Genomic DNA, 16,389 nt, shown 5'->3' on the forward strand with positions numbered 1-16,389 from the left:
GTCGTTTTTGTCAAATTTTGGACCAAATTTTTTTTCTCCAAAAATGGTCACATTTTGGAGACATAGTATAGTATGACATTATGGTCGACGACATGGTATAGTAGAACATTGTGTTTAGCTCAAATGGTAGAGCACCCAACCTGCAAGTGTCGGGGCTGTGGTCCCTTATAGGTGACCCTGGTTCAAATCCCACACCAGGCGGTCTTTCCTAAATGTCATTCCTCACCTCTCTGCCTCCTGTCTCTCTCCACTATACTATCCGGTAAAAATGCCCCGCAAATAAAAATTGCTGAATTTTGGACGACATACAGTATGATGCACTACATACTACATGTCGTTTTTGTCCAATTTTGGACCAAATTTTTTTTTCCAAAAATTATCACATTGTGTGACGTACTACATAGTAGAGTATGACGTTTGTGTCAAATTTTGGACCAAAAAAACGTTTTTCCAAAAAATTGTCAGATTTTGGACGACATAGTATAGTATGTCGTTTTTGTCAAATTTTGAACCAAATTTTTTTTCTCCAAAAATGGTCACATTTTGGAGACATAGTATAGTTTGACATACTACATAGTATAGTATGACGTTTGTGTCAAGTTTTGGACCAAAAAACGTTTTTCAAATAAATTGTCAGATTTTGGACGACATAGTATAGTATGTCGTTTTTGTCAAATTTTGGACCAAATTTTTTTCTCCAAAAATGGTCACATTTTGGAGACATAGTATAGTCTGACGTACTACATAGTATAGTATGACGTTTTTGTCAAGTTTTGGACCAGAAAAACGTTTTTCAAAAAAATTGTCAGATTTTGGACGACATAGTATAGTATGTCGTTTTTGTCAAATTTTGGACCAAATTTTTTTTTCTCCAAAAATGGTCACATTTTGGAGACATAGTATAGTCTGACGTACTACATAGTAAAGTATGACGTTTGTGTCAAGTTTTGGACCAAAAAAACGTTTTTCAAAAAAATTGTCAGATTTTGGACGACATAGTTATAGTATGTCGTTTTTGTCAAATTTTGGACCAAATTTTTTTCTCCAAAAATGGTCACATTTTGGAGACATAGTATAGTTTGACGTACTACATAGTATAGTATGACGTTTGTGTCAAGTTTTGGACCAGAAAAACGTTTTTCAAAAAAATTGTCAGATTTTGGACGACATAGTATAGTATGTCGTTTTTGTCAAATTTTGGACCAAATTTTTTTCTTTCTTTTTTTCTCAAAAAATTTGGAGACATAGTATAGTATGACATTAAGGTCGACGACATGGTATAGTAGAACATTGTGTTTAGCTCAAATGGTAGAGCACCCAACCTGCAAGTGTCGGGGCTGTGGTCCCTTATAGGTGACCCTGGTTCAAATCCCACACCAGGCGGTCTTTCCTAAATGTCATTCCTCACCTCTCTGCTTGTCTCTCTCCACTATACTATCCGTTAAAAATGCCCCGCAAATAAAAATTGCTAAATTTTGGACGACATACAGTATGATGCACTACATACTACATGTCGTTTTTGTCCAATTTTGGACCAAATTTTTTTTCTCCAAAAATTGTCACATTGTGTGACGTACTACATAGTATAGTATGACGTTTTTGTCAAGTTTTGGACCAAAAAAACGTTTTTCCAAAAAATTGTCAGATTTTGGACGACATAGTATCGTATGACTTTTTTTTGACCAATTTTGACCATTTTTGGACAACATACTATAGTATGACTTTTTTTTTTACCAATGTTCACCATTTTTGGACAACATACTAAACTATGACTTTTTCGATCATTTTTGGACGACATACTATAGTATGACTTTTTTGGCCATTTTTGAAGGCATACTATCCTATGACGTTTTGATCATTTTTGGACGACATACTATAGTATGACTTTTTTGACCATTTTTGGAAGACATACTATAGTATGACTTTTTTTTTTTCTACCATTTTTGGACAACATACTAAAGCATGATGTTTTGACCATTTTTGGACGACATACTATACTATGATGTTTTTGACCAGTTTTTACCATTTTTGGACGACATACTATACCAGGGGTCTGCAACCTTTAGGATGAAAAGAGCCATTTTTGTCGCCTCTCCACCCAATTAAAATCCATTTGGAGCCGCAAAACAACCCACAAAATGAAGATAACACGAATAAGGGTTTTTATGCAGATATAATGCATAAAAGAGCAATAGTTCTTTTCATTTATGAACTTTAAGAATGTTCAGTTTATACCCAACCTCTTCCATTGTTTCATTGTTTGTGACAAATTATTGAAATTAAATGAAATAAATTAAGCAAACATTTGGATTGTGTGTCGTTCATACTTGAGAAAAAGGCATGTGGATCCAAAGATGGACAGGACACCTCCAAATGTGTACTTAATATTGCATTTTACGTCGACATTGGATGTGATGCACAACATATTAAAACACTTTAATTTGTCGCCTTGTTCTCTAAAGCTACAAAGAGCCACTGCAGAGTGGCTGAAGAGCCACATGTGGCTCTAGAGCCGCAGTTTGCAGACCCCTGTACTATACTATGAAGTTTTTGACCATTTTTGGACGACATACTAAAGCATGATGTTTTGACCATTTTTGGACAACATACTAAAGCATGATGTTTTGACCATTTTTGGACGACATACTATACTATGATGTTTTTGACCAATGTTTACCAGTTTTGGACGACATACTATACTATGAAGTTTTTGACCATTTTTGGACGACATACTATACTATGAAGTTTTTGACCATTTTTGGACGACATACTATACTATGACGTTTTTGACCATTTTTGGACGACATAGTATATAGTATTACGTTTTTTTCAACTTTTGGTCCAAATTATTATTTCCTCAAAAGTTGTCGAAGTTGGATGATATAGTATAGTATTACGTTTTAGTCAAATTTCGGACGACGTATGACGCTTTTTTAGACCAAAAAATGTTTTTAATTTTTTTTTTTCAATTTTGGACCAAATTTTTTTTTCCTCAGAAGTTGTCAAAGTTGGATGACATAGTATAGTATTACCTTTTAGTCAAATTTCGGATGATGTATGACGCTTTTTTAGACCAAAAAATGGTTTTCAAAAAAAAATCAAATTTTGGATGACATAGTATAGTATGACGTTTTTTTTTCAAATTTTGGTCCAAATTTTTTTTTCCTCAAAAGTTGTCAAAGTTGGATGATATAGTATAGTATTACCTTTTAGTCAAATTTCGGACAACGATTGACGCTTTTTTAGACCAAAAAATGGTTTAAATATTTTTTTCAAATTTTGGACGACATATGACGCTTTTTTAGACCAAAAAATGGTTTTAAAAAAAAATTCTAATTTTGGACGACATAGTATAGTATGACATTTTTTCAAATTTTGGTCAAAAATCTTTTTTCCTCAAAAGTTGTCAAAGTTGGATGACATAGTATAGTATTACCTTTTAGTCAAATTTCTGACAACGTATGACGCTTTTTTAGACCAAAAAATGGTTTTAAATTTTTTTTTCAAATTTTGGACGACATAGTATAGTATGACATTTTTCAAATTTTGGTCCAAATTTTTTTTTCCTCAAAAGTTATCAAAGTTGGATGACATAGTATAGTATTACCTTTTAGTCAAATTTCGTAGGACGTGTGATGCTTTTTTAGACCAAAAAATGTTTTTCCAAAAAAATTTCAAATTTTGGACGACATAGTATAGTATGACGTTTTTTTCAAATTTTGGACCACATTTTTTTTTCCTCAAAAGTTGTCAAAGTTGGATGATATAGTATAGTATTACCTTTTAGTCAAATTTCGGACAACGGTTGATGCTTTTTTAGACCAAAAAATGGTTTAAAAATTTTTTTTTCAAATTTTGGACGACATAGTATAGTATGACATTTTTTCAAATTTTGGTCAAAATTTTTTTTTCCTCAAAAGTTGTCAAAGTTGGATGACATAGTATAGTTTTACGTTTTGGTCAAATTTCGGAGGACGTGTGATGCTTTTTTAGACCAAAAAATGTTTTTCCAAAAAAATTTCAAATTTTGGACGACATAGTATAGTATGACGTTTTTTTCAAATTTTGGACCAAATTTTTTTTTCCTCAAAAGTTGTCAAAGTTGGATGATATAGTATAGTATTACCTTTTAGTCAAATTTCGGACAACGGTTGATGCTTTTTTAGACCAAAAAATGGTTTAAAATTTTTTTTTTCAAATTTTGGACGACATAGTATAGTATGACATTTTTTCAAATTTTGGTCAAAATTTTTTTTTCCTCAAAAGTTGTCAAAGTTGGATGATATAGTATAGTATTACCTTTTAGTCAAATTTCGGACAACGGTTGATGCTTTTTTAGACCAAAAAATGGTTTAAAAAAAAAAAATTCAAATTTTGGACGACATAGTATAGTATGACATTTTTTCAAATTTTGGTCAAAATTTTTTTTTCCTCAAAAGTTGTCAAAGTTGGATGACATAGTATAGTTTTACGTTTTAGTCAAATTTCGGAGGACGTGTGACGCTTTTTTAGACCAAAAAATGTTTTTCTAAAACATCTTAAAATTTTAGACGACATAGTATAGTATGATATTTTTTTTCAAATTTTGGACCAAATTTTTTTTTTCGAAACAAACAGTTCAGCCACTGCTGAGAACGCTTTGATGTATTGTAATCTCGGGCTCAGCGAGATCTCTGAAAAAACCTGGTTCAGTTACGTAAACAGCGGTTCTCCTGAACAGCAGATCCTCCTGCTCCGGGCACTAGTCCGGGCACATCCTGTTGCGTACATTGAACCGCAGAAGAAGAATAACGTCCGTTGTGGAGGTGTTTCATGAGCGACAGTGTCTTCTGACTCTGGGTCTGACTCCGGGTCAAAGTCATAAAAGGGACTGCGGCGGGGAGTCGTGAAGAAGCTATTTTTAAACATTGTTAAAACAATGTTTTGATAACGAGTAGCAGTGCATCCACCGTTCCAGAGGGGGGAGCTGCGCTTCTGAGAGCGGGTGTGCTGATTATGTCACTTCCAGGTATTGGCCAATCACAAGACAGTCTGTCTTCTGGGCGTGAGATTTATGTCTGAAATATCGCAGCTGAGGACAGCGTCAGTAAGGAGAGATTTCTATCGGCTCGTTTACAGCAACTAGGAGGTTTTTGACCATAAAAACAAGTTAATGTATGTAAGTAGACCTCCATAACTCACATATATGTGCAACAGGACCACTCTATGTGAGCTTTAAGTAAATAAGTCGGATTCAACAAAAATGACAAAATACCTCTAAAATCTAAGAAAAGATAAAACAATGAAAAAAATACACACACACACACACACACACATACTAGCTCTGTGTACATAATGAGGCAGATTTGCTCACCGAGGCCTCCAGGAAGTGACTTAACAACAGGCTTCAGCTGAGCAATGTCCAGAGCTTCCCAGAGCATTTCATCTGTGGCCTTCATCTCTGGGTCCAGGTTAAACCTACACACACACGCACACACACACACACACACACACACACACACACACACACACACACACACACATGCACACACAAACTTTCTTATATTTCAGTGAGGACACATCATAGACATAATGCATTCCCTAGCCCCTTACTCTAACCATAACACAGTTAAATCATATAAGGTGTAATGACTGTAGTTTTAGCTATAGGACATTATTCCCCAAATTTGCAGCGTCAGCATTCGGCTTGTGATGCATGTCGTCTTTAATTGACAGCATCATTATATTTTCTCCTTATGTGTTCTTCACCAACACAGCAAAGCTTTTTTTGGTCACTGTGGTCGACGTCTAAAAATACACCAAGATTTACAGGAATGTCCTCCAATCTACAAAGCCTCTGCTCCACTTAGCGCCCGACAAGTGTCTCTGAAGTGTGTTAGACTGGGCCAACTGCTCCTGTTAACTGAAACTGTGCTGTGTTTCCTCCTCCCCACACACACACGAACACTCTAACACAACATATCACCAGATTCAAACTAAAACGGTGAAGTGACGCTCCCTGTACCGGATGGTGCCGCTGAACAAGATGGGGTCTTGAAGGATGATGGACAAGCGAGACCTGAGGGTCTGCAGCGGTAGTTTGGCGATGTCAATATCGTCGATCACGATCCTCCCTGGAAGAGGAGAAAACCAAAAACAAGTTATGATACATTATCGTGTCGCTACACGAGTGTAACAATACACAGCATTTAAAGGTGCATTATGTAATAAATCTAAAGCAACTGACCATGAAATCCTCCTAATATGTCACAGAGACTCAGGAATAATGTTCATATAACAAACTGAACTCACCAACAACAACAGTACAGACAAAATATTTGCATTAAAAAAAAATATTTTGCAGACTGCAAATCATGTTTATGTTTGGAAATCATGTTTTGGCATGTGGCGCCACCTACTGCCGTCTACCAATCATTGCAGTCAGTAGAGTCTCAGCTGCCGAGCAACCACGGGTTGCCAGTTACGTCAGAAAACGAAATCTTAAAGGCCTCGGTATTTTGAATTTGAATGTAATAACCGTTTTTGGCCACATTCTTACATATTGCACCTTTAAAGCTACCACGTGGAACTACTATCGCCCCCCTGTGGACTTCTGATTAATTACCAAATCACTACCTGCATGACCTAGTTTTCTTCCACTCTCGTCTTGGTCGACCCCTGAATATGTACGTTTTTAGCGCAGCTTTTTTCAATTCAGCTACACACAAGTGTTAGTGAGGTTAGGGTTAACCCTAAAAAAAAAAGGCAGAGCTAGGCAGTAAGTTACAGATAATGACATAAAAAATAGCATGGTATCGCGTGTAAAAGTCTAAAGTTAAACCCATGTCAGTCACATAAAAATACAATGCTTTTACGACTAAGCGAACTGCCGGTGGAAACCTCGTAGAAGCTACTTGATGACGACACATCCAAGGTACCAGATTACTGTTATTTATACTGCCACTAGGGGGCACCTATTTTAAAACATACTTATGGGTCGTAATTCCCATAGTTACATTTCATTGTAGGACAGTCTCTCGTTTAACGTATATTTACTCGTCCGGGAAACTTGGAGCTGTGTGAGGGAGGAACAGCAGCAGCTGTTTGTAAAAAAAAGCATACATTTTCATTATTGACCACGTTTGTGAGAAGTCCTTCTGAACATCGAGGTTTATTTTTTCTATTTTTTTTAGCAGTAGAATCCACTTCTGATGCTTTTCATGGCTCTTCTGGGTGTTTTCAGCCTTGGTCCAAATTTATGCAGTTTACAGGCGCAGTTTAGTTGTTGTGTCACTGCTCGGCCTCTGTCAGCAGCAGGAAATAAAATGCTTCACTCAGAATTTCAGTTCTAGCTCGGCTCGACTCTACTCTTGTCCATTTGTGAAAGTACCTGGTACTTTTTAGTACCTGCTCTGGTCAGGTTCCAATAGAACTGAGCTCTAAAATACTGAAATGTGACGTCGACAGACTGGAAGAGTCCGACACAAGAATCAAAGCGAACAATGCCAAACTGTAGATCAGTTAAAAAAGACAGAGAAGACAACACATGAGTTTAAAAAATCTCAATATTAAACAAAGTGCTGAACTAATCTTTTTAATTAACTGATTCTAAAGATTCAGTAAACTGAAAACGACAAAGCAGGGGTCAGCAACCTTTAGAATAAAAAGAGCTATTTTTGTCTCCTCTCCACCCAAATAAACTTAATCTAGCGCCGCAAAACTTATTTGAAGATAAAATAATATTTTTTAACACATATATACAATATTTAAAGCACTACAGTTTGTTGCAAGTTGATGCCCAACCTCTAAAGTGTAGAAAAACGACTTTGAAATTAAATTTTCTGTACAATTTGATGTAGTTTGTCTGAGAAAATCTGTCTGGCCTAAGTACATGGATCTCAAGATGGACAGGACATCTCCATGTACATATTACTTTAAAGGCTTTTGGGGGAGGTTTTTCAATTGGATGTGACACGCAAAATATCAAAAACACTTTTATTTGTGCCTTTAACTTGACAAAAAAGTGTGAAAAACATGAAAAGTTTTTACTTCAAAGCGAGAAGGAGCCACTACAGAGGGGCTGAAGAGCCACATGAGGCTCTAGAGCCGCAGGTTGCAGACCCCTGGTCTAAAGGTTGCTGACCCCTGCACTAGACCAACAAAAGTAGCTTTTTCTTGAGGGTGTTGCACTGGTAATCCTTGAATATTGTTTCTTTTCATTATAAATTCACTCATTACAGTTCGAGCCTCAAATGTTTGCGCAACGCTTTACCCTCAAACATGTCCACCATGCGAAAGAAGGCCAAGGAGAAAGAAGATTTGCCGCTGCCTGTCCTTCCACAGATCCCCACCTGAAAACAAACAAACCATTAATATCACCAATAATCAATTCATGCATCAGTTCCTGGTCAATGTGTTTGTTTTTTTTCTTCAAGATTCTAAGCACAGGCGTTCCCTGAGTGTGGTTACCTTCTGCCCAGGACTGATGTGTGCGTTGACATTTTTCAGCACAGGTTTCAGTGTGGTGTCGTATCGGACGCTCAGATTCTGGATTTTGATTTCTCCCTGTTTGGGCCAGCCGTCAGGGACCTGAGACACTGCTGAGAAAAACACCGGGAAAAAAAACGACTTAACGACCTATTGAAAAGTCAAAATCAAGACTAGGAAGACAACTCAGTATGATGATTTGATTTTGTTATCTAATGGTGAGACTGGTAATTTTCTCCGCTGCTGTAGGAATTAAAGAGACATTCTTATTGACAGTAATTTGCCAATGCAAATGGGATTATTGTCCCTGGACCTTTAAACCCAGCAATGACATATTTAGGTAAACTCCTGAAACTGCTGAATGGAAATGTGAGATTGTATAGTATCACAATAACATAAAACAACATAAAAACCCACAAAATATGGTGACACTCTGAGATTTAGATTTAAATGTAAAGTATGGAAATAGAAAAATGAAGGCATCATAGAAAAGTTTGAAATAACATACTGTTTAGTGATAAATTATTGAGAAAGTCATCAGTAATTGATATAAAAATAGCTGAAAGGTGGTTATTTAATAATTAATCAGTCAAACTGTTTGCTGTCCCTCTCAAATTGACCATGACTCAATTTATACTTCATCCTGAGAGTTAAAGAAATCACAAAAAACGTCAAACCTCAGAGTAAAAAAAGGGGGCAGCAGTGAAGTGTTATTAACATGCGGTCGACGGTGTTGTCCTGCACTCACTGAGCAGCCCCTCGTAATTCTCTGGTTCGGTTTTGAGCAGGCCGTTGATTCTCTTCACCGAGCCGAGCTGCACCTCCATGTCAGCCAGGTTTCGAACCATCCAGTTCATGTAGTTTGACACCTGATAGACGAAGAGGGAGAAGGTGAGAGGAGCTGTCAAAGTCCTCAAAGACAAGAAGACACTACTTTGTGGATTTCATGTTGTAGCGAAGCATTTACTTGAGTAAAAATGTATTATGTATCTTTGTGAAGTAATTTCATCAAAAACTGTCCTTTACTGTTTGAGTAATGCTGCTCAACAACAGACAAAAAAGTGGCTTAAAACGAGGAGGTAACAAACAGTAAAACACACACCACAGACACACAGTCTCACCATGAGCGCGTACGTCAGTCCCAGACCGACCAGTCCAGTGGACAGATGGTTATAGAGAGCGTTAGTGATGGAGGCTACAGCTGCCACCAGCACCACACAGGCTCCTATATACTCCTGCACAAAGACACATGCATCAACAACAACAACAAAAAAAAAAGATATCTACACATTTATTGTCAACACACGCGGCAATGAAGCACACAAAAAAGTGCTGCGTCATGTTTTTCCATTTGTGAAAATGGTGACAATAAATGTTTGTCTCAGGATGCACATTTCACTTTTCCAGAGTCCCAACAGAGGGAGCCAGATGTTAGCCAGCAACATCAGCATAAACGTGACGCAGCTGCTGTGTGACAAACACAGCCAAACAGGACTGATGTGGACTTTAAGGACGTGAGCGGCAAGGACGGGTCGTTACCATGCGGACCTCCAGCCAACGATTGGCTGCCGTGAGGAAGAGAGAGGCGATGTTGTTGGCGTCGGTGAACTGCAGTAACCTCTGTCTGAACCGGGGCTCGTACCTGCCACAGAAAACATCATTTCATCATGTCACAGACAAATCCATTTTTCATTCTCCATTCTCAAAGAACGCTGATTACGGGATTAACGGAGCATGACGTTATAGTTTCAATGTCAATGATTAGCTTAATGACCCATTCTTCAAATTATAGATATAAATAATTGAGATAAATATCAATAGCCGACTGTAATGTCGATCCATTACACCGTCACGGAAGATAAAAGCTATAGTTTCACTTAAGCCTCATGTTTCTCACTCTAGAGAGCTATGAAGGCAGATGGATGTGGGGCTCCTGTGTCGACAACAATTACAATAAAATAAAAGGTCCGGGGTGTGACATGAAACTGTATTTCCTACCCATGAGTATGTTTGTAAAAGTGTATAATCTCATTAAAATAAAAAAAATATATATAATTGTTTTATAGCCTTAGAATAAGCCTTTTTTATGGACGCCAAGCAAGAACAGTATCGCTCAAATTCAAAACACCATCGCTAACGGCGGGTGATTTTTACCCGAGATAATAAATACACCCAATAAAAAGTACTTGTCATCATGATATATCAAAACATGACAATACATGACACATTTGAGTAGTGTTCTTTTATTTTAAACTGTGTCATGTCTAACAAAATGAAAGAAAAGCATCGTGAGGGGACCATATATAAATGCTCCAAAATTACTGGAAAATTAGGAATTTGGGAACAAAACATTTCTAAAAAAAAAAATAATGAAGAGGAAAACTGGGTTTTCATGAAAATCTCATACATGTATTTACTCGGGTGAAAACCACCCAGCAATGGTGTTCTAGGGTTAAAAAGAATACTCAAAAGTTTACTTCACACTCGTACAAAAAGCCATAAACAATCATCTGCAATAACAATAATCACTTATCAATAATCACAAGGTTCACTAGTCTCGAGGAACATTGCACATCTACAGTGAGAGAGTTAGTTTGTCTACAGTTAGTTAGTAATTACCTGAGGGCCCTTATAGTGGTGAGGCCTTCCACTGTCTCTGAGAAGTGGGACAGCAGTGGGAGTTGGGTGCTGTCGTCCAGCTGCTGCAGATCCCTGACCAGAGGTTATAACACAGCAGACAGAGGTCATAAGGTCAGAGAGTGGATGAGGACGTGAAGACACATGTTATAACTCCTGTAAGCTACACACATTCTGTTTAATAGTAAATGTGTAACAGTGTTCCTGAAACAACAGCAGTGACACACACGGCTGTGGCGTCCCCAGATCTGTCAGACTCACCTCGAGGCCACTCTGAAGTATTTTTGGATGAAGTAGCAAGTGACGGCCAGCGGCAGGAGGGCGAAGAGGAAGACGGGGGTCACGTACGAGATGACGCCGAGGGCGGACACGCACAGCAGCGTGGAGCGGGAGAGGCACTCCAGGGTGGACGGGATGTGCTGATCGATCGTGTTTGTGTCGGTGGAAAACCTGTTGAGGATGCTGCCGAGCGGAGTCGTCTCAAACAGCCTAGAGGAACGCGGAGAGCAGGGAGCTGTTTGTCTCAGGGAACTAAGACAATGTTCAGAGGTGTTTTTATTACGTACGTCTGTTTCTATGGAGGACTAAACCTGACATAAGTATAAATAAATAAATAAATAAATGCATAAATAAATACATAAATAAGTACCAGACTAAATAAATGAATGCATTAATAAATATATAAGTACAATAATAAATATATAAGTACAATAATAAATACATGCATACATAAATACATAAATGCATTAATAAATACATGTATAAATTAAATAATAAAAAAATGCATAAATAAATAATTTCATAAATACATGCATGAATAAATGAATAAAAGTATAAATAAATACATAAATAAGTACCGGACTAAATTAATAAATGCATTAATAAATATATAAGTACAATAATAAATACATGCATACATAAATAAATAAATGCATTAATAAATATATAAGCACAATAATAAATACATGCATAGATAAATGAATAAATGCACAAATAAATACAATTATATATTAAATAATAAACAAATGCATAAATAAATAATTTCATAAATACAGGCGTGAATAAATGAATAAAAGTATAAATAAAAGAATAAATAAATAAATGCATAAATAAATACATAAATAAGTACCAGACTAAATAAATAAATGCAGTAATAAATATATAAGTACAATAATAAATACATGCATACATAAATAAATAAATAAATGCATTAATAAATATATAAGTACAATAATAAATACATGCATCAATAAATGAATAAATGCACTAATAAATACATGTATATATTAAATAATAAACAAATGCATAAATAAATAATTTCATAAATACATGCATTAATAAATGAATAAAAGTATAAATAAAATAATAAATAAATAAATAAATGCTTTACATTTATTTCTACATTTCTGTTCACCTACATTTCTGTGTCCATATGTAAATGAGGTAGGAGGATTGGTCAAATCGTAGAGCCAGACAAAAGCAAACGATTCCTGCCATCCTCTGAGCCAAGTCATCCATCAATCTATCCAGACAAAACTGAACATAGTTGTTTGCTTGGTTCTCTAAATCGTTCGGAGATCATGATCATTCGCAATCGCTCGTGCAAAAAATGCCATCGCTAAACCAGAGATACACAAACAACAATGTCAACAACTGCAGCTCACAGTTGAGCGGCTGGGCCGATAGCTCACAACATTCCTGTGCAGGAATCAGCGCCACTAGTAAGGCAGAAGTAGTCGACCAGAATAGAGCACACTCCTCCACACACCAATCATGCTGTTGACCTCCATCCTCATTAACATATGGACACAGAAATACGGACATAAATGTTAAGCATTTATTTATATATTTATTATTTTATTTATACTTTTATGCATTTATATAAGCATTTATTAATTCCTATATGTATTCATTTATTTATATATTTATTTATTTATACCTGTATATATTTATTTATTTATTTTAATTCATGCATTATTTATTTATTTTCAGCAGTTCATCCACTGCTGAGAACGCAGGGTTTTACTGTCTTCCTGCAACCCGTGGTTGCTCGGCAACTGAGACTCTACTGTCTGCAGTGATTGTTAGACGGCGTTAGGTGGCCACATGCCAAAACATGATTTCAAAACATAAACATGATTTGCAGTCTGCAGATGATTTTTTTATGCAAATATTTTGTCTGTACTGTTGTTGTTGGTGAGTTCAGTTTGTTATATGAACATTATTCCTGAGTCTCTGTGACATATTAGGAGGATTTTTTTGGCCAGTTGCTTTAGATTTATTACATAATGCACCTTTAATGATTGTAAGTAGGTAACTCACATGCTGTATATGTGAGCTAGGACCACTCTATTAATGTACAAAATATCACAACATAATAATAATTGTAATAATATGATCGAAAAGACTGTATATGGCAAATCATTTGCATCTATCTTTCAGTGTTTTCCCACAATGCCAGACCGATATTTAACCTTAATTATTTCTGCTCTGACATGCTTTAAACTGGTTCAGTTTCAATTCTTTCATCTGAAACACATATGGTTTATTCAGCTGTGTTTAACCATAACATGCAGCACTGTGACTGACTGGCTCAGCATGACAAAGAAAGCTGCTTCTGGGAATAAGGGAGCACAGTGTTTTGTTTTTGTAAACAATTAAGCTTAATGACCTGTTTTCAAATTATTATTAGATTTGATTTCTCAATTTCCTGACTGTGATTTTAATCACTATCACCCTGCATGAGGAGAGCGATTTCTACATTGCTCTGACATACTGTGCAGTCAGCTGGTATAACTCATCTGAAACACATACTGTATGTATGTATATATATATATATATATGTTGATTCAGCTGTGTATATGCAGCCCATGAAGGAGAGTCATGTGCACAGGGGAGTCTTTGCAGCGTCTCCCGGGTTTTGTGTGAGGAAAGCAGATGGCGTCGCGAGTAATGGGGCGAAAAAAAACAGACGCTTTTAACTGCGCGGCCTCGTTTAACTGATCTGATTTAACGCAAACACACACATACGGGACACATCTAATGGTCCTTTTCACCCGCCCGTGACGCAGAGCTGCAGCACACATGTACACACACACACACACACGGTAGATAGTGTACCTCATGGGGGCCACTATGATCTTGTTGAGCAGGTTGTGGTGGAGCTCCTTGGCCACTTTGACTCCAGTCCACTCCACAGCCACAGAGGTGGCGAGACACAGTATGATACCCAGGCAGCACAGGACACTGAAGACTGACAGATACCACGAGTGACTGAAACCACAGTGCTGCAACACACAGAGAGGGAGAAGAAGAAGAAGAAGAAGAAGAAGAGGGGGTTATTAAGGACACGATTGCAGTGGTGACTGCTGTCTCTCACGTTGCACTGTAATTATAAGCATAATTACACTCCAAGGCTGGTTAAAAAAGTGAGCTGTCTTCTTTGAATAAAGCCAGTGGAGCTTTTCACACACTTTCTTGTCAACATTTGATATGAGCTGTTCGCTTCTGCCTCGAGCTGCAGCTTGTTCTCACTTCACCGACTGCTTTGTTTTCCTTCTATCGAGTCCACCTCAAGCTTTTTGCTGTTTGTCAAAGTCTTGAATGGATGCCACAGCAGGCAGAAAAGGTTCACCTAAGACAGAATCTATGCCTGAATCTAAGTCTACAGTATCTTAAGAATATGTCTGAACCTGTGGGTGTTGTCTGTGACCATAGATGAAGACAAGTGGAATATCTTTTGGTAGTGAATTCTAATTCCTTGCTTAACCCTCAATCTCAAAAATGTGCGCTCCCTCTAGTGCAAGTGCTGTCCCGATTCTCAGAAAGATTAAGTTGAGGGGCGAGTTTAAGGGCTGTATCGCCCTCAATATTGAAATTTTCCGAGACCACCCTTGGGAGCAAGGGCTACCCAGAATGCATTGCGTGTTTTCACATAAGAAAGATGGCGTCGAAAGCAGCGAAGCGAGTGCGATACAAATTAAGTATTTTCTTTGTCAATAGAGATATAAAAATGATGAAAACCATTGTATTATCTTAGTTTAGGCCCATATTATGGATTACTGACGCCATTGTTGCGTAACATTTATTTTTATTTTACGATCTTTTGTCAATAGTCGGCCGGTGCGGACAAGCGATCGTTTGTTATGGTTTACTTTTCAATAAGCCGTGGTGTGTGGTAACTGTCAGCTGAATATGTCCGTGGTTGTGGTATTTGTATGAGTATCATCTTATAACTAACTGACAACCTAATAACTTGACTGAAATAAAATAATAAATAAATAATCGTGACGTAAAAATGTGTTCTTCTTCTTCTTCTTTTTTGGAGTTGACAGACTGGACGCAGCTTTCGCGTTATTCTGCCCCCTACAGTCTGAAGACGTATCTGCATTTAAGGGGTGTCCCATTTCTAAGTGACAAAATAACCCTCAACACTTGGTTTTGAGGGCCAGTTAAGATTAAGGGTTGAGCTTGAGGGTTAAGATAGGAATTGGAATTGGCCCTTTAACTCATAGTTTCTGGTCTTGTTATAAACTTCAAAGACATTGGGTTGAAGTGAAATGAATTTTTCATATTAATATAGTAATGGACGCCATGTCCCTGATTCTAGGTCTTCCAAGTGACTATCTGAAAACAGCAGTCAACAAGACTGTATCTGTGGATGGCGCAAAATAATTTTTAAACTGATCCCATTAGAATATCTTACTAACGTTATGCATTGTGTTTGTTCATCTTTCACCTAAGAGCTGTAGTGTTTGTGTGTGTTTTGTTTTGTGTCCAGTGTTGTAGACACTGTTTGTTTGTTGAATGGGAACAAAAATGACAATAAAAACAATGAAAAAAGAAAGAATAGGTCTGACATTTTATGTCGACAACCTTTTCTGGGCTGAAAACTGATGTTGGTAAACAGTTCACGCAGTGTGTTTTTAGGGAGGGGACACAGCAGCTGCTGGTTTATGAATAAATTCAAATGACTTTGGCAAAACAAAGGTGCCGTCATCACAATTATTGATTGTAAAAAGTTTACAGTGAAGTGTTTATTTTCCTACATATTTATTTATTTCAATAACCATACATGCACGCTGATATTTTGTAGGTTTACAGAAGTTTCTAAAAAAAAGGACTTTTAATTTATAGCTGTCAGAAATTACAATTTAAGTGCAAATGGAAATGGATAAAATATCTATCTGGTCTGAGGGGAAACGAGCCACCAGAGTCACTTTCACACCTAATGCAAACACAGAGGGAGGCGAAGGACGTGTCGGGAGTTGCAAATGCAGCCCAGCT

At 37.0% G+C, this 16,389-nt stretch overlaps 1 protein-coding gene across 2 annotated transcripts in view; it reads right to left on the reverse strand.

The window, feature by feature from the left end:
• The window catches only part of abcc8 (ATP-binding cassette, sub-family C (CFTR/MRP), member 8), a gene marked incomplete at both ends in the record, with an annotated part of 85,337 nt that overhangs the window by 14,285 nt on the left and 54,663 nt on the right, over nt 1-16,389 (reverse strand). For both annotated transcript variants that reach the window (XM_083894134.1, XM_083894133.1), the window contains 10 exons: nt 5,354-5,457; nt 6,005-6,113; nt 8,252-8,330; nt 8,449-8,579; nt 9,215-9,335; nt 9,588-9,701; nt 10,006-10,108; nt 11,086-11,178; nt 11,365-11,592; nt 14,224-14,390. In XM_083894134.1, the coding sequence (XP_083750260.1) occupies nt 5,354-5,457; nt 6,005-6,113; nt 8,252-8,330; nt 8,449-8,579; nt 9,215-9,335; nt 9,588-9,701; nt 10,006-10,108; nt 11,086-11,178; nt 11,365-11,592; nt 14,224-14,390 (1,249 nt within the window). The remainder of the gene's footprint in view (nt 1-5,353; nt 5,458-6,004; nt 6,114-8,251; nt 8,331-8,448; nt 8,580-9,214; nt 9,336-9,587; nt 9,702-10,005; nt 10,109-11,085; nt 11,179-11,364; nt 11,593-14,223; nt 14,391-16,389) is intronic.

Source organism: Microchirus variegatus (genome assembly GCF_963457635.1).
Source record: "Microchirus variegatus genome assembly, chromosome: 8".
NCBI lineage: Eukaryota > Metazoa > Chordata > Actinopteri > Pleuronectiformes > Soleidae > Microchirus > Microchirus variegatus.